Here is a 20,437-nt window from a genome sequence, read left to right on the forward strand (position 1 = left end):
ATCTCCATGTTCCTCCATTGCCTATCACATCATCACCATCATCATCATATACTAATAACCACATCATCATCTAGTAGTGAGCACATTCTGTGAGCAAGGCACGATGCTCATTGTGTTACAAAGATGAGTTCATTTAAATCTTTACAATATCCTTGAGAGTTAAGTGGCATATTATCATTATGATTGCACAGACCACTTAGTTTAGAGATGTTCAAAGGTCTGTTGTGTGCATTGTGGTTGATCCATGAGTCTAAGATCCATATTTTAGTTTCATCTCCAGGGATAGCTCAGTCTATGTCCTTGAGTCGCACATTATGCTTCAGCTGCCTATTTCTAAAGGATAATAAATATTAATATCTTCCATTTTAGCCTTATATACACATTACTCTTTTATTTTTTTTATGTAATGTTTCGCAAATTTGCGTATCATCCTTGCACAGGGGCCACATCCTAATCTTCTCTGTATGGTTCCAAGTTTTTAATATATGTGCTGGCAAAGCGAGCACTACACATTACTCTTTAAATGAAATCCTCAGGGCACCTGGGAGGCTCAGTCGGTTAAGCATCTGACTCCTGATTTCAGCTCAGGTCATGACTTCACAAAACCATGAGATTGAGCCCTGCGTGGGGCTCTGCATTTACCTAGCAGAGCCTGCTTGGGATTCTCTCTCTCTCTGCCCCTCCCCCACTCATATTCACTCTCTTTCTCTCTCAAAATACATGAATTAAAAAAATAAATATAAATGTAATCCTCATAACAACTCCTAAGAGATTGTGGCCCACACTTTAAAGATGCAGAATCTGGGGCCCCTGGGTGACTCAGTCAGTTAAGCATCCGACTCTTGATCTCTCAGCTCAAGTCTTCACCTCAGGATCATGAGTTCAAGCCCTGCATTGGGCTCCGCACTGGATATGAAGCCTATTTTAAAATAAATAAAATTAAAATTAAAATTAAAAAAAAAAGATGCAGAATCCAAGCTTGGAAAAGTTGAATAATTTGTTCAAGACCACATAATATAGGTAGTGTGATGCGAGTCTCACTTGAAAGACCTCTTTTAATCACTGTGTTCTTTTCTTTATGCTACTATTTCTTTCCCCCTACTTTCTCATAGACATAGGTAAAAAGATATGAATTATAGATGTAATATTTCTGTCTCAAAGATACTAAAGAAAAAATATTTTTTCCTCTAATTTACAAGAGATAAGGTCATATCTACGAATTTTTAGAATATTTACATCTAACCTCATACCTTATAGTCCTACCACATGTCTGCTCTGTTATTGCATAAATTGCATATATAAATATGTATATTTTTAGTTACCTTTTACATTTTTTAGGAGAGGAGAGTCATTTAACAAGGGAAAAACTGTGGCTAACATTCAGATTCATGTTAGTGATGCTGCTGTTCTCAGGCATCATACTTTCTCTGTTCATGTAAAATGTTGCTCAGTGAGTTCACTTGCCACTCTTAGGATCTAAGTATCCCTTCAAAGGCCATATTTTATTTTATTTTCTTAAAATTAATTATTTATTTACTTATTTTAAGAGAGACAGAGCATGAACTGGGGAGGGGCAGAAAGAGAGGGAGAATCCCAAGCAGATTTTTTGCCACCAGTGTAGAGCCCAACGCTGGGCTTGAGAGAACCCACGAAACTGTGAGATCATTACCTGAACCAAAATCAAGTTGTGGATGCTTAAGGGACTGAGCTACCCAGGCGCCCCTTGAAGGCCATATTTTAAAAAGAGAAGTCAGGGGCTCCTGGGCAGTTCAGTGGGTTAAACGTCTGACTTTGGCTTGGGTCATGAACTCGCGGCTGGTGGGTTTAAGCCCCATATCAGGCTCTGTGCTGACAGCTCAGAGCCTGGAGCCTGCTTTGGATCCTGTGTCTCTGTCTCTCTCTGCCCCCTCCCCTGCTCATGCTCTGCCTCTCTCTCTCTCTGTCAAAAATAAATAAACACTAAAAAAAAGAAGTCATTAGTCATTTTTAGCTGTTTTTTGTTAGCATTAATATTTTATATAAAATAAAATAATCGGAAAGGCCATAATGCTTTGAAACTTGAACAGAAGTAGGATTCTGATAATTTTTGGCTGCATTATTTTTGCTTCTTGTATTTTCCAATTTTCCTATGATAAAACATGTTTGTGTAATATTTTAAATTTAAATATAGTTATATTCCATAACTACTTTAAAATTCAGAGGTTGTGGGGCACTTGGCAGGCTTAGTTAGTAGAGCATGCAGCTCTTAATCTCGGGGTTGTGAGTTCGAGCCTCATGTTGGGTATAGAGATTACTTACATAAATAAACTTTAAAAAAATTCAGAAGTTTGCCTGACAAATGTATAGAATTGCTTATATCAATAAACCAGTAATCACGCATAAGCCAGCATAGCAAAATTTTGAAATTTGGAACTCCTTTTTATATTATCAAAAACCTAGTGCTTCTTCAGATTTATAGAAATGAAATCTGGTATCCCTGATATTTGAGTATTGTGTTGGCATATTTATTTACTTATTTTTAAATGTTTATTTTTGAGAGAAAGAGAGACAGAATGCAAGCTGGGGAGGGGCAGAGACAGAAGGAGACACAGAATCTGAAGCAGGCTCCAGGCCCTGAGTTGTCAGCACAGAGCTCGACGCAGGGCTCGAACTCACAGACTGTGAGATCGTGACCTGAGCCGAAGTCGGACACTCAACCAACTGAGCCACCTAGGTGCCCCTGTGTTAGCATATTTAAAAGGCTTTTCTGAACTCAAATTATTGATTTGTATATGCAAAATACAATATTACTAAATATTAAAATAGGTAATTGACATCCATATTGCCTTATTTTATCACATATACCTTGAGTTTGCCATTCACTGAAATAGATAATGTTTACACCATGAGTTGTAAGGTACAGTAATTTGCCTTTTTCTAATCATGTGTATGGGTAAACGAAGACTTAAATCCCAATTTCTTCTTGAAATGAGAATTTCTATTTAATTTATTCAAAATTGGTTGAAGTATGTCTTACAGTAATGTCCTAAAAGTTGTTGTGATCATTTTTGGAGTAACCATTTCTTTGGAGCACCATGTTGTCTCCATATTTATTGCTTGTATGGTCTGTCTGTATATCAATGTGTCTAGTATATCCTTTTGTGTAGCACAACATAGTTGCATAAAAATAGAAATTACATGGGAGGTTCAGATGTACTCTTGAGTTACCTTGGATACAGCTTAGAATCACCTATTTTCTTAGGTCTTCAGCATTAAATGGATGAAGGACACATATCGTGTACCTCCAAAGTATATGGATAAACATAACTAGTTAAGTCATTTAACAAATAATAGTATTTGCTCTGTGCCCTGCACTACTCTAAGCATTACTAAGACCGCAGCCATACATGAGACAGACAAAGGTTCTGCCTTTTGTTAGCCACATTGTGAATGATAAACATCTGGAAAATGCAAATTAAAACAGCATGAGATACTTCTTCTTCCCACTATGATGGTGTAACCAGTCCTGGACTTGCCCTCCCACTAGAAAAAGCTGTTTTCAGACACTGGACAGTTGACAGTATGATAATGTGATCCCTGAAAGGAAGGTGGAGGGGACTAGGTGAACCCTGGCTTTTATCCTAAATGGGATAACTCAAACAGAGAATGATAGTCTTACTGACCTGAGGAAACAGATCAGAAATTTGGGGAAGCCAAGGCAACTGAAATTTACAGAGTACTGAAGAATAGGAAGCTAGCAGGAAGGGAACTACAAAATTCTGCAGAGGGGTCCTTTTGAATTGTTAACTTAATACTGAGTTGCACATAGGTGGGGTGAAGTTCCATGAGGCTGGAGAAAGAATAAATACCAGGGAGCTATAAACTGAATAATTCCTAGAGTTCCCACAGGAATGGGAGATTCTTGTTAAAAACCTGGAGCATTCAGTAGAGATCCAAGAAGGTACACACTTTGATAGTAAGGCAAAGCTAGCAGTAGAGTAAAAAGCTACTCCAGACCTCCCTAAACAAAGCTTTAAGAAAAAGGCTTAAAAGGATCAGACTGATCTACCAGTGACTTAAATGCCTTGGTTCAGAAAGCAGCTGCATAGCCTTCCTGACATTGACTTCCTCTGTTAATGCATCCTTCAAATATCCCTGAATGTGGAAGAGCTTGTACACAGCCTAAGTGTCTTCTAGTGTTTCCCTTTTAACACAACTATATTCTTAACATATTTTGTTGAATATTTTTTATGGAAAATAAACCAGTCATTAAAGCTAGAAATTAAATGATTATAGTGTGATTATAATGATGATGATTTATATGTTTGTTTTATGAAAGTCTGAGTCTTTCAGGTGATTTATAGTGTGATTAACATTTATAATATCCATGAGTGCTTTTTAAAACTCACTTTTAAAATCATTTGTTTTATTAAAACTCTTATTTGTAATGCTTGCCTTTGCTTTGATTTTCTACTGTATACTGTTCATTTAGCAAATAATTATTAACCAGCTACCATATGCAGACAGTATTCTAGGCACTATAATCTAAAGCATTATATTTGAATGAAAAAAATATATAGATTTAGGCTAACTTTTGGCGACGTATGTTCAGCTTATTTAAAAGAAAGGCTAAATTTACACAGAATTTGCTGCTTTGTTCATTAGTTCTGTATCTTTCATGAATTTCCAAGCTATGATGTAGAATATAGCAAAGAATAATATGTTTTCACCAAAATTTATTCCCTTTCCTCCGCACACAAGTAAACTATATAGCCCAGCCTTTTGTGCAGGTAGGTGTGTTATGTGACTGAATTTTGAACAATAAGAATATAAATAATGTATACAAATTCCAGCTGGCTATAAAACCTTCACATATGCAATTCTTCCCCCCTTTGACCTCTGACCTCTGGTTTTTAGCTTGATGTGGAGAACCCACAAGAAAACTTGAGGCTTATCTTAGGATAAGGAGCTTCCTACTGAACACCCGTATTGAGTGAGAACTCTATCGTGTTGTATTAAGCCACTGAGATTTTAGTTCTTGGCCTACCCTGTATAAGGAGGAAACATGATTGTACTGTGACTGTGTGGTGTATGTATGGGAGAGGACGGTTTTTACAAATACGTAAGTGAGTTGAGAGACTTGGGTCTTTCTCAACCAGTGTGTTGTGTACACCAGTTCGTTAAGACGAAAACACTGCTCTCTTCCTTTTGGTTCTGTTGCTGGCTCTTGTGCTTGAACCATTGGAAGGGCTGCTTTAATCTATATACTCTTAGATCCTATCTCGATCTCCCTATCAATCTGTATCCTTTCTTCCATCTCCCTGAAATAAAATACTTTCTCCCCTTCTCCATCTTTTCCACCTTTCCTTTTCTCTTTTCTAAATAATCAGGGGCAAATGTTGTTCAAGGTTTTCTTTCTGCGCCATGTTTGATGAAGAGCATGATGAGACACCCTTCACATACTTGGAAGTGTGGTACACAATTTAGAAACTATGCCTGTTAGAACCCACTAAGCACCCATCACATGTAAGCACGACCTCTTGATTTACTGTCAATTTAACAGAGTAATAAAGCTTTTCTGTATTGACATACCATACTTGTTTAAGGATACCACAATACCCTGCACGTAGGTTCTTTGGAGGTTGTGTACTATGTATAACTGATGCGCTCTGTGCCTTTTTCCCCACCTTCTTTTTTTTTTTTTTTTTTTTTTTTTTTTTTTTTTTTTTTGAGTTTAGCTTTTTTTTGAATATGTTACAAAGGAGGGATTAGTCAAAAAGACCAAAGCGCACGTCATCATCAGACTCCTCAGATTCTTCTTTCTTCACTTTCACTTTTCATCTTCTCAGCTAGGGCAGCCGTGGTGGAGGGGACAGGACCTCCTGCCGGTGCAGATGAGGCTCCCAGTGTTGATGTTGACCAGGGAGTTTGTAAAAAAGCCTGGCCAGAAAGGTTCAACCTTTACACCAGCTGTTTTAATGAGGGCCTTGATCTTACTACCATCCCTGACCTTCACCTCATCGTCATGCAGGATGAGGGCCAAGTAGATGCAGGTGAGCTCCCAAGGCAGAGGCCATGGTGCAAGCAAATGATGGGCGGATGCTGTCAGGCATGGTGCTAGTTGCTAGTTGAAGTGAGGTCCTAACTTCACCTTGGCCTTAGCTTCCTCAAAGGATTGAGCACCTTAGTGGCAGCTGAGGAAGGCCTTTTTCCCACTTTTGACTTCTGACCATGCCATCAGTGGCTGTTACAAGTATATAGAACTGGATTGGCCCTCCTGAAAAGATGGCAAAAAAAAAAAAAAAAAAAATGTTAAGAAGAGACTTCTCTGATTATCTAATCAAATAACTAGATCACCCAAATGACCATAAATCTATTCATATGAGAAGTCTTTTTTTTAGCTTATTTTCACCATTTATAACGGTTATCTCCTGAGTCTCTTATTATCTTTAATGCCTAACCAATATCTCAATTATGACGGAAGTAGCTTGTGCTTATTACCTAAAAATATTTCATCAGCTCTATTCCTTCATATTGGATACCAATTTAAATGCAACTGCATTTATAGTATGATTATATACCACTCCCATCTCAACACAGAATGGAAGGAAAATAGAGACTTGAATTAGTTACCCAGTTGAGATGCAGTTTAGTACAGTGCATGTTTCTCAAGTTTCATTCATTGGCATAGTGTCTTCATGATTTTTGCCATACTTACAACCAGACTTTTTTACCTAATATTTTTGAACTCCATGCTTTTATTTAGATAAATTTACTTTAAAAGAAACTATATATTATTAGTCAAACTGGAAAGTCAGTATCACATGCTGTAACTATAATATTAACCAGAACATTAATTCTAGCTAAACACTTTACCTACAAATGGCACTGATACGGAAATCTTTTCCCTCCTTCTTAAAAAGGGGAATTAGCTGGGGCACATGGGTGGCTCAGTCAATTAACCATCTGACTCTTGATTTGAGCTCACGTCTTGATCTCAGAGGCATGAGTTCAAGCCCTATGCTGGGCTCTATGCTGGCTGTGGTGCCTACTTAAAAAAAAAGAGAAAAAACGAAGAAAAAAACCCCAAAACAAGGAGGATTAGCTAGTATTAGTGTATTAAAATTTTCTTCTGGACCTATTTAGAAGGATGGAAACATAATTGAAAAAGAAATAACATTATCACCATTTCATTAGTCAGAATAAGCTAGACAGTGCTGTCATAACATCACCCTTAAAAATCTCAGTATTTAACACAATGAAGGTCTATTTCTAGTTTACCCAGCAAGCCTGGGCAACTCTCCAGGACAGCTGTTCTTTATATAGTGACCCAGCAATTCAAGCTGCTTCAATCTTGTATCTGTACCATCTCAACAGAAGACTTCTCTGATTTTTATGTCAGAGGAGGAGACAGACTATATCATGCAGGGCCTATGTCACCTGTGTTCTCATTTCATAAGCCAGAACCAGTCACATAGTCCTAAACTTCACAAGAGCTGGCAATTGCAGTCACCTCTTTGCCTAGAAAAGAATAGAAACTAGGATGTTGGTAGGCACTAGGACAGCCCACCATATTGTGTAATTCACTGCTATTTACTGCCAATTTTATAGATCATTTAAAATAATCTCCCGCTAAAATGAGTTCCATACCTTGAAGAACAATATTGTTAGTGAAACTATAAAATTCTAATTCAAAAGACCTGGATATGGTTTTGTAATCTACCACTTAAATACTGTGATCTTGGGTAAGAGATCTTGTGGTTTCTATTTTCCCATCTACAACAGAGTTAATGTTTTCCTCATAGAAAAATCATGAAATTTGAGTGAGTTTAGGTAAAAATGTGAATAAAAGTATAAAATAAACTGTTATGTAAATTTTAGCATCCTAAAATTTGGCATCCTCTTTTCTTCAAGGTGTTGTTTGTATCATTTAAGCACAATCATGAACAGTAATTAATTAAACCCAGCATTGAGTGGGGGTTAAGGAGGAGGAAATAAAGAGTGTCACAAATAGTATCTCTCCTTCTTCTCTCCCTGCCCCAGGCTTCCACTTCAGGAAATTCATGGTACCTAAAGGTTTATTTTCTAATGTTTAGGAGCTAAAATGTTACAAACATTCATATAAGATTCTGCCTGTGAAAGCTTTGTTAAAAACTGTTTAAAATACAGTTTTCCCTTTCCAGATCAAATTTCCACTGTTTTTCTCTAACTTCCTTAATAGTTCTACAGTTCAAACATTTTACTCCTGTGTTTTCCTCTAAGAGTTTTAGAATTTTAATTCTTACATTTAGGTATTTGATCCATTTTGAGTTAATTTTTTAATAGGGGGTAGATATGGATCCAACTTAATCCTTTTGCATGTAAATATCCAGTTTCCCAAAACCATTTATTGAAAAGACTATCCTTTCCCCATAAAATGGTCTTGGTATCTTTGTAAAATCATTTGACCACGAGGTTTATTTCTGTCTTTATGGCACAGTACCACACATTTTGATGATAGTACGCTTTATAGTAAATTTTGAAATAATGAGGTATAAGACCTCCAACTTTGTTCTTTTTAAGATTGGGTTGGCTATTCAGGTTTCCTGGAGATTCTATATGAATTTTAGTATGAATTTTTCTATTTCTGCAAAAAATGTCATTGGGACTTTTATTAGGATTGCATTGAATCTATAGATCACTTTGAGAAGTATTGCCATTTTGACAGTACTAGTCTTTGAATCCATGAACAAGAAATGTCTTTCCCTTTATGTGTGGCTTTAATTTCAGCAACAGTTTGTAGTTTTTCAGTGTACAAGTCTTAAGCTTCCTTGATTAAGTTTATTCCTAAGTATTCTTTTTGTTGCTATTTTAAATTGTTTTCTTAATTTCATTCTGGGATTGCTCATCGTTAGTATATTTTTATGTATTGACCTTGCAATTTTGCTCAGTTTGTTTTATTCTCAGTTTTATTGTAGAATCTTCATCTTCATTTAAGGAATGTCATCTGCAAACAGAGATAATTTTACTTATTCCTCTCTGACTTGATGCCTTGTATTTCTTTTTCTCCCTTATAGCTATAATCTTTTTGCTGTGCTCTCACATTTGACAATTAATTTGTCTTAGATTAATTTTACTGAATATGCTTTTTATTGTAAAACCAACTTTGTGGAAACAGTTTCTTGGTACTTTATGTTTGTTCTCATCTTAAATGTATCCTTCAGTTCTCATTTTCCTGATCCTGGCTTTGATTTGGTCTCCCTGCAGACCTATCTCCCATAACTATTTGAGTCTCGTGCCAGTTCCTTCCTAAAAATTCCCTTCTGCTTTGAAAACTTCATCGAAGACAAATACTTTAGTAGTTATTCAGTTACTTAAAATCCTTATTTTAATGCCTTTATACCTGCTTAGATTAGGTGTGCTGCAACATTGTCTACAACATTCCAGTTTACAGAGGCACCAACAGAGGCAGATTTTTCTCTTTCACCATTAACACACCTTTGTGATATATCTGATTGTGTTTATTGCCCACCCCTTTGTCTCCTCCCCAAGGGATCTTGGGAGAATTAGTATAGAAAATACTGCTCTCCCTCTCCAAAATAGGCCCCACATGATGGATACTTATAACTTGGGACTCTTTACAAAATTAAAAAAACATAACACAACAGTTATACTGCTAAAATAGTGACTGGAAAAAAAATACAAAACCTTAACTTGTACCATATACATTAATACTCCTAGAGATGAGGCCTTGATTTATATCTTATTACAGCTTTTTTCTTAGGAAAGCCCCTTTACTGATCTGCTATGATGAGGTATTTATAGATACTTTTCTTTAATCCAATATTCACAAACTTTAGCGTGTATCAGAATCATTGGAGGGCTAGCTAAACACAGAGTGCTGGGCCCCAACTTCCGCAGTTTCTGATTCAGCTGATCTGAGGTGGGGTCCGATCATTTCCATTTTTAACAAATTCCCAAATAATGCTCTGCTGCCGGTCAGCACATTTTGAGAACCAGTGATATAAATCATACTATGTAATTTTCTTTTTTTTTACACACGTACTTCTCATTGTCTAACCTAAGCCTTTTTGGTTTGGGTAGTCTGCCACCTTCTAAGTTATAACATGTTTTCTTCAATATTATTTCCTTCTCAATTAAAAAAAAAAAAGTTGGTGATATCACTGTTGTTGTCATTCCCCTATGACACCTTAGAGGTCTTTGTTTTAACCCCCCTCCCAATACACATGCAATTCAGACTTTCCAAATCATGCTGAATGTGTGATGGTGGTGATGATGACAACAGCAAAAACAGTAATAAAAACAGCTAGCATTTACAGAGGATTTATTATGTGCTCACATTGTTCTGAGCATTTTATTTAATTAAAAATTTTTTTTTTCTCTGCGCTCTCTGCAGAGCCCAGCTTGGGGCTCAAACTCACGAACCATGTGATCATGACCTGAGCCGAAATCAGGAGTCAAATACTTAACTGACTGAGCCACCAAAGTGCCCCATGAGCATTTATTTTAATTAATTAGTATACTCCTTACAATTCCCCCATGGTACATGTAGGTAATGTTATTAAGTCCAAATAACTGATAGGAAACTTAGAGAAACATTCTCAGCTAGGAAAAAGTAGAAGAGATGGAATCTAACTTAAGCTTTCTGGTTTTAGGGCCCAGACCTTAATTCCTATGCTACCCAACCCCTCACTACTATACTACCATGTTCTGTCACAGTAAAATACCTGGTTTGGTTTTAGAATCCTCCTAGCCATCTCATTTCAGCCACTTTTTTAAAAACTATCTGGTAAACCCTTTGGACACAGAATTTGTGTACCCAGCTGAATTCATCTTATATGTCATTTTTTTATGATGAAATATATTAAAATTCTAGGCTTCTGAGCAAAATATTGTGTCCAGTCTTCCAACCTGACCTTTTATGTTCTCCACTGAGTACTATTAAGACTATGGACAATGTGTCATACCTATATTGTACCTCCTGTGTTTGATTAACTTACAGATAGCACTAGGTTTTTTATAATTTGGATGAGAGCAACATTATAATCTACCTTAAAAAATCATGTAAAGTCATTATTACACATGTATAGTATCCCATGGATGACAATAGGTATGTAGGTAGGAAAGAAGAATCAAATGCCGTCTATGAGCTGTAAAGGTAACCTCAGTTGGAATTCCTGAGAAGGGAAAATCGAGACGTCACCCTGGCATTGAGCTTCACAGATCTCTAGGATCCTGCTTTAATCCCTTGACCCCACCTCATAATTCTTATACATTCCTCATACCCCCCCTTATACATTGCTCCTGCCATCCTTCAGTTTCTTCCTTACATATCTACCTTAAGTTGCTAATTTCTGTCTGTCTACTATTTTAATTATAAAAAATGTTATTAAGATTTTTAGATATATAGTATCCCTTGAGCAGGGACCAATGCTGTCTTTGTCAGAACTCAGCAGGTAAAATAGTATTCTGCTGCTATGATAAAATAAAATAATAAAATTCTAGTAAAGGACTTAATAGCTTTTAGAATTAAATTATAGTAATTTCTTCTATACAAATCAATACTGGATAAATAAAATGTTTCATTATTTTTGAATTGGTTGGTGAGATTATAATGAAAGAGACTCTAGTGGCTATTAGTAGCCTGCAGATCTGCATATATAAATCACTTGAGATCTTCATTTGTGATAGTGACTGTTAAAAATAGGCTCAATTATTACAGTTTTAGCAGAGGTGAGAGCTCTGCTATTCTAAAGCTTGCTTTTGGCAGAGAACCATACTGTTAGCACCCTTAGCTCTTGTTGCTATGGAGACAGTAACAAGATTTACTTTGTTTTTTAACATACACTTAAAATATACATACATATCTTAAGATTTAAAATGTGATTTAGTTGCCTGTAGGTTTTGAGTATTGGCACATTTCAAAAGTACTTTCTGTATTTTATTAATACTTCATTATTTTTATCCTCCAGAGAAAATAGAGAAGAATTCTGGCCAGTATAATGACAAAGTTTTATATTACTTTTTACAGGGTCTCTTAGGAATAACTTAGAATCCTCTGTGGATCAGTAATGGATGAGGATTTTGAAGAACATGCAGAAACTTTTGAAAAAAGTAATGTGATCTTAAGCACTCACATGTCTTGGACACCTATAGTTATGACATAAATAAAACACATACAACTCAATTTCAGATTCAACTGATACTTTTGAGCCAGTGTTATGCTAAGCACTTTCGCCCTGTTGTACTTTATTTAATGGAACTCAGTTTGAGAGTACCAAACTAATCTTCATAATTTTAACTTTTAATGTATTAAAGTGATTATTTAAATGTATATCACTGGTGTTCCTTAACTCTTCCCCCAAAAATCAATAAATAGAATTTATACAAGCCTTTAATAAGTAAAACTTTCAATTTGTGAAGTATACTTTTTATTTCATTCTTTATAAGAATGAATGGATTCCATGGCATAGAATATTACTAATCCAGGGGAAGACCTTGTGATTCTATGTGTAACTAAATCACATTACTTTACCTGTAGCATCCGGTGTCAGACTGGCATGGCCTAGATAATACCTCAGTCCACTAGCAGTTTTGACTTTTTACCTTAAAAGCTGAGCAGTCAGGTGATTGATTTCCTTTTAAGCCAAGTAGATTAATCCTAGTTATGGTATTTATCACAACTGTTATAGTAGTTATTTCTGAATAAAGAAAACCTTTGATTACAATTATTATAAACAAATTTTAAAACTTAGCCCTATACTTTCCTCAGTTAATACTTGTATTTAATGGCAAAGGAAAATAAAAAGCTCTTTGCTTTATAGAGAGAAAGTAGCTAAAGGTAATAGATAGTTACAACTTAGGCTCACGGTTTTGAATATTAGATTTTAGCTCTTCCAGTTTGCAGTGACTTCTTAACAAGACCCATCTCCTCTATGAAGAATGCAGTTAATTTTTTTTTCTGGCACAAAAAACTAGGGTAACCTGATCTGAGTCTGACAGAGTGTGTCGTTCATTTAAGTGCTTCCATCTGTTGCCTGCTGTTCCCCTTACTCATGACCCCTCTGTGTTTCTCTTTCCCTTCTCTTTCCCTGTTTCTCTTTTCTTTTTCTTTCTTCCTTACTTTCTGTTTTCTTTTCTCTCTCTTTCTCCTTTTTCCCTCTCCCTCTCTCTCTGTCTCTTTTTTTGTCCTTAGCCCCTCTGAGGAAGGCAAAGTTTGTTGAGAGCCCACGAATTCCAGAATCCGAGCTTGGCTCACCAACCCTCGCTTCAGCTCAGAAACTGGACGTGGATGCATACTGTCCTGGTAAGCACGCATGCGAAGTGTCTGCTTTGACAGAGGGAGGTTCGGAGCAGGCCCGTCCAGCAGGGCAGTGTTTAGCATGTATATTATTCATAAAAACGTATCCGTAACCCCTTTTGCAACTGATCGCATATTTTCCATATTAGAACATAGTTTTTACTGAATATCCTTTTTGAATATTGATAGAATAATGAGTTAAGTGTGGAAAACCATTTCAAGGATAATTTTCAAAGGAATTAAAATAATTTTGGTAGATAGTTTTCAGGGTGATTTTTGTGATTTGAGATACTTGAAGAAATACTGCTTTGGCCATGTGCAAACAAGAATATTAAAGATATGAATAAAAAGGTTCATTTAACACTAGCCCTTTATCTATGACCCACTTTTTCTAATCCCTATTGGATTTCTGGACAATTACAAAAAATAGTTGTGATGTTGGAAACATTAAACTTAAATTAGAAAAGAAACCTTATAGGTTCCCAATTTGGACTCCTGGACATTCACTTTTAGAAATACCTCTTCTCATGAATGGCCTGTGGGCTGTGAGCACGTGTGGGAGTTCACTAAAACCCTTCTCTTGTGGGAGCCAGGCTGAGACAGAGTCATTATCAATGCCTAGATTCTTACAAACCAAGATGAGTTGCCTGGCAACATCCTTTACACTCACTCTACAGTGAGTCTATAGAGATGTGTCAGAAATGTTCAAAGATCTAGTTGAGGATACAGACCAGAGCTTTAGTAGAGGGCCTTAGAAGACTTGGTTTTAGGTCTTTTGTTTATTCCTGCTCATTAAAATTGATGCTAAACCACAGAGAATGAAACCACTACATATTTACAGCATTAGGGGTCAGCAGAATAAAATAATTTTTAGTTCTAGGGAATGTGTCAATAGCTCTAATCTGAAATGTCTGGATAATAGAGCTCTGAAGTCAGATGAGACATGTTTCCAAAAAAAAAAAAAAAAAAAAAGACTAGGCGAAAACCTGGGCCAAACTTAATCAGAGAAATTGATTGTATGAATCAGTTTTCAATATTGAAACACCTTGGGGATTTTACTTTGAGGCTGCAGAATCCTGGGCTTCATCCACTGTTGTAGAGGACTGTTTTTAAAACAAGCACGGTTATATATTAAGAACCAGCTTTTCTGTTTCTAAAAGGAACAGAATAGCTCTTTAAATGGCACGGTAGCACATTGTCAAAAGAATCTTTTTCATGTTTTGAGGTACTGTCACACTGCCGGGGCAGTGGAATAGTGTGCTTTGCATTTCTTCATGCAAATTTTAGTGCAATAAACTAAATAAATGTACTAATTCCCTATCCCTGCCTTGAGTTTTGGCAGAGAAACCGTCAGAGGCCTTTTCTTTTCCAGATTTGCAAGTCAGAATGTCAGGGAGACTAATCTTTCACTTCCTGAGTGCCTATCTGACATCTTTAATCTAATGTAGCTATTATCGGCAGAAGGCAAGGTAGTTGCTGTTTGTGGCAATGCCAGTGCTGAATCACTATGAAAAATCTTATCCACGTTATTATTTATGTATGTTTCCCACAAATATGAATCTTTGCTGAATTGGAATTGAACCAAACTAAACCTCAGTTTAGATTTTCAGAAAGCCGGGAAGAAGCTAACACGTGTGCCAAAGTGTTAAATGCCATGCTCCTCGTTCTCTCCATTTCTTATCTGAAAGGTTTAAAGCACAAAAACTTCTTACTCTTTTACTCTTTTATAATAAAGTTATTAAACTCTCTGAAAATAAGTTTCTACTGAGATAAGATTAGTGACCTGGGAGTTGAAGCTATTACCTTCTTCATGTACCAATACTTCACAATAACCAGATGAGTCCAGTATACTCACAAAGCAAACAAACAATCCATTCTTCTTTAATTTCTCTTACGTAGGATATGTTAACAGAACAGAGATATTTTATTGTACACTTATATTTGTATCATGCAGTTAAATCTGTTGTTCTTCTTGTCCATCTGCTTTATTCATGATCACATACAAATTTAGGAAAACAGTGTATCTCACAGACACAACAGTCATAAACCAGAGGTTCTCCAGCAATGGTTTTCCGATTTTAGCATGCTTTTGAATTACCAGGAAGGCTTGTTTAAATGCAGATTTCTGGGCCCACCCTCAGAATTTCTGATTCAGTAACCCTGGGTTGGGTTGAGGATTTGCTTGGCTCAAGAATTCCCAGGTGCTGCTGAAGCTGTTGATGCAACTTGCACACTTGGAGGGGCAGCTGGTCACAGGACTGCTGCGGGCTGCTTACAAGCAGTCCAGTGAATAGTGCTGGAAGTCTGTAGGGTTCCCTCTGCTGTTGACCTCTGAGGCATTATTCAGGATGTTGTTTCTGTATTATCTAAACTCCAGCCTTTTGATGCCTGCATTTTAGGTTGGAAGAATAAAGCTTTTGTGTCTAAGAAAGGGATATGTCTCTTGGTTTGTCCTTTTGTGCCCGTGTACTTACACATAGTTTTTAACGTTGATTCCACAAAGGAAATTGCGGATCAAACCAGAACTAGATATTCGGTCTGTAAAGTCCAGGGAAAGCTACACTGGGACATAGCTGTCAATCCAGAATATTTGTTTAATAAATTAAGGAATTCAGTCTACATCTCATTAGATTCTAAAATACCTAACTTAAGTTTTACTGTTCCTCAAAATCAGATTTGTTGTATGCAGAAAATGTGAGAAAAACACAAGTAAACAGTATGTTTTGGTTCTTTACTTGAAACCATGGACATGATTGATGGTGTTACATAACTGACCTACCAGAGTGTAGCGGATGGTAAGTGAACTGTGCTTGGTAATCGTCTTACAGTGCGGAAACTAAGACCTAGAGAATTTAAGTGATTTGTATAGGGTCAGAAGCAGAATTTATTGTTGAACTCTTCAAGTGGACACAGTGTGGCCCAGAAATTGATTGCCCATAATTCTATTACTGTTTAAATTCCATAGATACCCCTTAACTATCCTTAAATTAAAAAGCAGAAAATTCAGTTTTTAACTATGAAGCTGAGCTGTAGTCTGTTTTTAGGGTAACCAACTTATATCAGTGATTTTAATAAAAACAATTCCCAAGGTAAAAGAACAGATTCATCCTACACTCTAACTTTCCTGCTTATGGCACTGTTCATTAGCTGTGTGGTTTTAGAAAAGACTCTTAACCTTTTCTGACCTTCAGTTTCCTCATCTGTAAAAATGGGAGTAATAATCTTAAATCAGATTAATAAATATAAAACACTTAGCAGAAAGCTTGGTTCATAGTAAAATGCTCATAAATGCTAACTAATTTTTTTTATTATTATAGTGATAATCCTGAAGTATACCACAGGATGTTAAAGTGTTTTCTGAATAATCAGGGGGAAAAGATGTAAAGATTTAGGATCATCTTTAGTTAAATGTATGTGTTTCAGTTCTGACTTCTCCCCTGCTAGTCATATGATCCTGAACATGTCATATAATGTCTTGGTGCCTCAGTTTCTTGTCACAGTAACATTGTATATACCATGATGTTTTTCTGTAACTTAACAAATATGTATTTGTATAGATACTTGAATATATACATTCATAGGGAAAACATGGGTTGCCCAAAGAGCAAGGGAATCAAGATTTGGTTGGAAAGTCAGGAGAGAGTGGGATTGGTGAGATAATGCTCGTGTTAGCAGTGGGTATATCTGGGTGGTGGGATTGTTTTAAGTTTTGTTCTTGGGCAGCGTATGTTAGGAATGAGAGCTCAAGTTCTAGAATTAGATCTGGTTTAATTTCTGACTCTGTTACCTTCTAGCAGTAACTCCGTGTAACTTTCATAACCTTGAATTCTTTATCTATAAACTTGTGATAAAAATAGGCCTTTTTATGCTAGGTCTATCTCTTAGGGTTGTTAATTTTAAGTAAAATTAGTATATATGCCAAATGCTTGGTTCAGGCAAAATAAATAAGAGCACCTTCCCTATTTTTCTTATCCATTAATATCATTACACTTCGTTCACTTTCTAAAAGTTCTGCAAAACAAATTTGTATTGAAATTTTTTGGTAATCAGATGTCACTAAAGGATGGTGATACTCTTCATTTATACCTTCATTTCTTAAGTTTTCATATTGTACATTATAATAATGCGTCATTTCAACCATAGACCCTTGACACACATGGCAGAACAAGTCAACAGTTTTACAGGACTTTTGACTACACGTGCAGAGTTAAGGGCCAAAGTACAGACTAGTGTTCTGAAAACAGGCAGGATTTTATCCACACTGAATATTCTCAGAGACATTTGAGATTAATCTTTTTATAAGAGATCCTTTTCAATCTCTTTTAAAATGGCACTGTCCTTCAAAGGACAGTGTTATTTAAGGCGACAATAAAATTAGGATGTATTTGAAACTCAAGAATGGAAGAGCGTTTTATGGTAGTTATTTGGCACGTATTCATGTTACATGTTTTTTAATGTGTAAAGGATTTTTCCTTTGGATTTCTTAGCAGCAGTGTACATTCTGTCGCACAAGTACAAGCCACTATAGATAAATGTTTTCTATAAAGTGAATAATTCCTTGAACCTTGATGATTTGTTTTATCTTCTTTCCCTTTTTTTCTGAGAACTTATCAAATCTTAGTTAGGCATGCTTCATTTGTTTTGCTTTGAATTTTATACTTAAGATTGCATATTAAACCTTCTAATAGGATTTTTCATTGGCATACAGAGACCAGAAGCTTTTGTCTTGTAATTCACATCTTCTGTTATGTTTTGTTTATATTCCCTTTGTCTACTCTGTTGTAAACACAATAAGTATAAAGCAGGGTTTTTAATCTGAATTAAATTGGTGAGCTTTAGGGGGGGTCTCTAAACTCCTTATTATACACAATACTATTCTATAATGTACATATGTACTTCTTTCTATAACAGACTCCCAACGTAGTCTGTGACACATATGTTACCCATGTTAAAAAAAAAAAAAAAAAGGAAAAAAGAATTACTGTTTAAAGGTTGAAATGAAACAGAGGCTGTTAATGGCACAACTATTAGAACCGAAAAAAAAAAAAAAAGAAAAGAAAAAGCTAAAATCTGGACAGTGGACAGACTTGTAAATGGACTGAAGGGAATAACTGAAACACAGCACTGCCCAAATCACAATGTGAAAGTCAGTACAGAAAGTAGAGCTCAGAAGCAGAGAGAGAAACTGAACACATTACAGTGTATTTTAAGTACAAGAGACAATGCCTGATTATTGGTTATGAAAATAAGCATGCCAAAGAACTAGAATATGAATATGAAAAGCTTTTCTTCCCCACACTTCCTTATCCAGTAGTAAGTTCTAACATGTTAGAAAGTTATTTCAATGGACAGATGCTTTGTTGAATAAAGTGTTTCACTTTGATCGCTTTTAGGTGTTTTCCTGACTTACATTTTATCATTGTTTAAAAGAAGAGTAGTCTCATCCCACTAACTTTTAAATTAACTTTTCTCAAGGTGTTTTGCATCACAGATTCTAAAGACTTAGCCTATAAATGTGGTGCTTAGATCCATGTTAGATATCCAAAAGGACAGTTTTCCTATTAACTGAAAACTATTTCAACTTACGGTTTTGAGGCAGTAAAATGCACTGGTTTAGAGTAAAATGCACTAGTGTAGACTACAGACCCTAGAGCCAGAGCAGCTGTGTTCACATATTAACTCTGTCACTTACTGTTTGTGTGAAGTTGAGCAAATTACTTACCCATAAGTATAGTTAATTTCCTTATCTGTAAAATGGAGATTATAATATTACCTACACCATAGGAATGCTGCAAAGATGTATAGATTAAAATATGTGAAATAATCAAAACAATTATGCATGTGGTCCATAGTGCTATATAAATCTTAGCTACAATTATTATAATTTTTTGGAACCTTTAATGACTTTTTATCTAAGAATGCTGTGGGTAAGGCTATCAGCCTTTTTAGAGTACTTTGCAAAGAGGATAAAATTACAGCTATACCCTGTACTCATTGGTTGTTTTTACAAGCAATCTATTGTATATGCATAGATGCTAAGTTGTATGGGTTTTGGGTTTTGGTGTTTTTTAATGGAGGCAGTTTTTCACTGTGGTAAATAGCCCAAGCCCTGGGATCAGACAAGCTTGGATTCAGTTCTATCTGTGCCACATATTAGCTGTGTAACTTTTATTACTTAATCTTCCTAATCTTCTGGTTCCTCATTTGTAAAATGAAGATAGTAATATTGCCTACTCCATAGGGTGTTTGTGATTAAATAAGATAATATACATAATTTACTTAGCTCAGCTTCTGGAACATCAGTTGTTAGGACTAATAACTTCTCTGTCACATGTATATAGTATTATAAACTTACTTCTGAAAATAAAGTTGGTTTTTATGTTTTATTTTCCTAAGCTGCGTATAAGTTCCTGCAGCCCAATGTCCATGTGTTTTTCCTTATCTAGAAGTGATGCGTTACAATATTTGTGCTTATGAGACTTATGGGAAGTGTTGGTTAAAGTCTATTTATTTTCATTAAGAACCCTTGAGAATAGATCCTTGTATTAGTTATCTATTGCTGTATAACAAATTACCATAAAACTTAGTAACTTAAAAGAACAGCATTTACCATCTCACAGTTTCCATGGGTCAGGAATCTAGCTTCTCTGTGGCTCAGGGTCACTCACAAGCTGCAGTCAAGTTGACAGCCTGAGTTATAATCATCTCAATGCTCAACAGAGGAAGGATCCTCTTTTGAGTTTATATATATGATTATTGGAAGGATTCGGTTTCCTGTGGGCTGTTGAACTGAGGGTCTCAGTTCCTCACTGACTTTTAGCAGAAGGTCGCCTTCAGTTCCTTTCCATGTGGATTCTCCATAGGACACCTTACAACATGGCAGCTTGCTTCATGAGAGCAAGCAAGCAAAAGGCAGAGTAAGTGCAAGCAAAATGAAAGGGACGAGCTTTTAGAGTATGATCTCAAAAGTGATGGAGCTTCTGGCTGGCTCACTTGGAAAAGCATGTGACTTTTGATTTCTGGGTCGTGAGCTCAAGCCCCACATGGATGTAGAGATTACTTAAATAAAACTTTTAAAAAAAGTGACATCCTATCACTTTTTGTCATATTCTGTTTGCTAGAAGCAAGTCACTAGGTCCAATCTATACTTAAGGGAGT

General features: G+C 35.9%; 1 protein-coding gene, 1 non-coding gene and 1 pseudogene across 2 annotated transcripts in view; 1 reads left to right on the forward strand and 2 right to left on the reverse strand.

Annotated features, from left to right (window-relative positions):
- The window catches only part of TANC2 (tetratricopeptide repeat, ankyrin repeat and coiled-coil containing 2), a 291,625-nt gene that overhangs the window by 177,878 nt on the left and 93,310 nt on the right, over nucleotides 1-20,437 (forward strand). Inside the window, exon 5 of the mRNA XM_081791317.1 lies at nucleotides 13,175-13,285. Coding sequence (XP_081647443.1) covers nucleotides 13,175-13,285 — 111 coding nt within the window. The remainder of the gene's footprint in view (nucleotides 1-13,174; nucleotides 13,286-20,437) is intronic.
- Nucleotides 396-506, reverse strand: LOC132688723 (U6 spliceosomal RNA). The gene has a single exon (XR_009614691.1). It is a non-coding gene; the product is annotated as a U6 spliceosomal RNA (small nuclear RNA).
- LOC132688490 (large ribosomal subunit protein P1 pseudogene) lies at nucleotides 5,338-12,523 on the reverse strand (annotated as a pseudogene).

This window comes from Panthera onca, chromosome E1, assembly GCF_046562875.1.
Source record: "Panthera onca isolate mPanOnc1 chromosome E1, mPanOnc1 haplotype 2, whole genome shotgun sequence".
Taxonomy (NCBI): Eukaryota; Metazoa; Chordata; class Mammalia; order Carnivora; family Felidae; genus Panthera; species Panthera onca.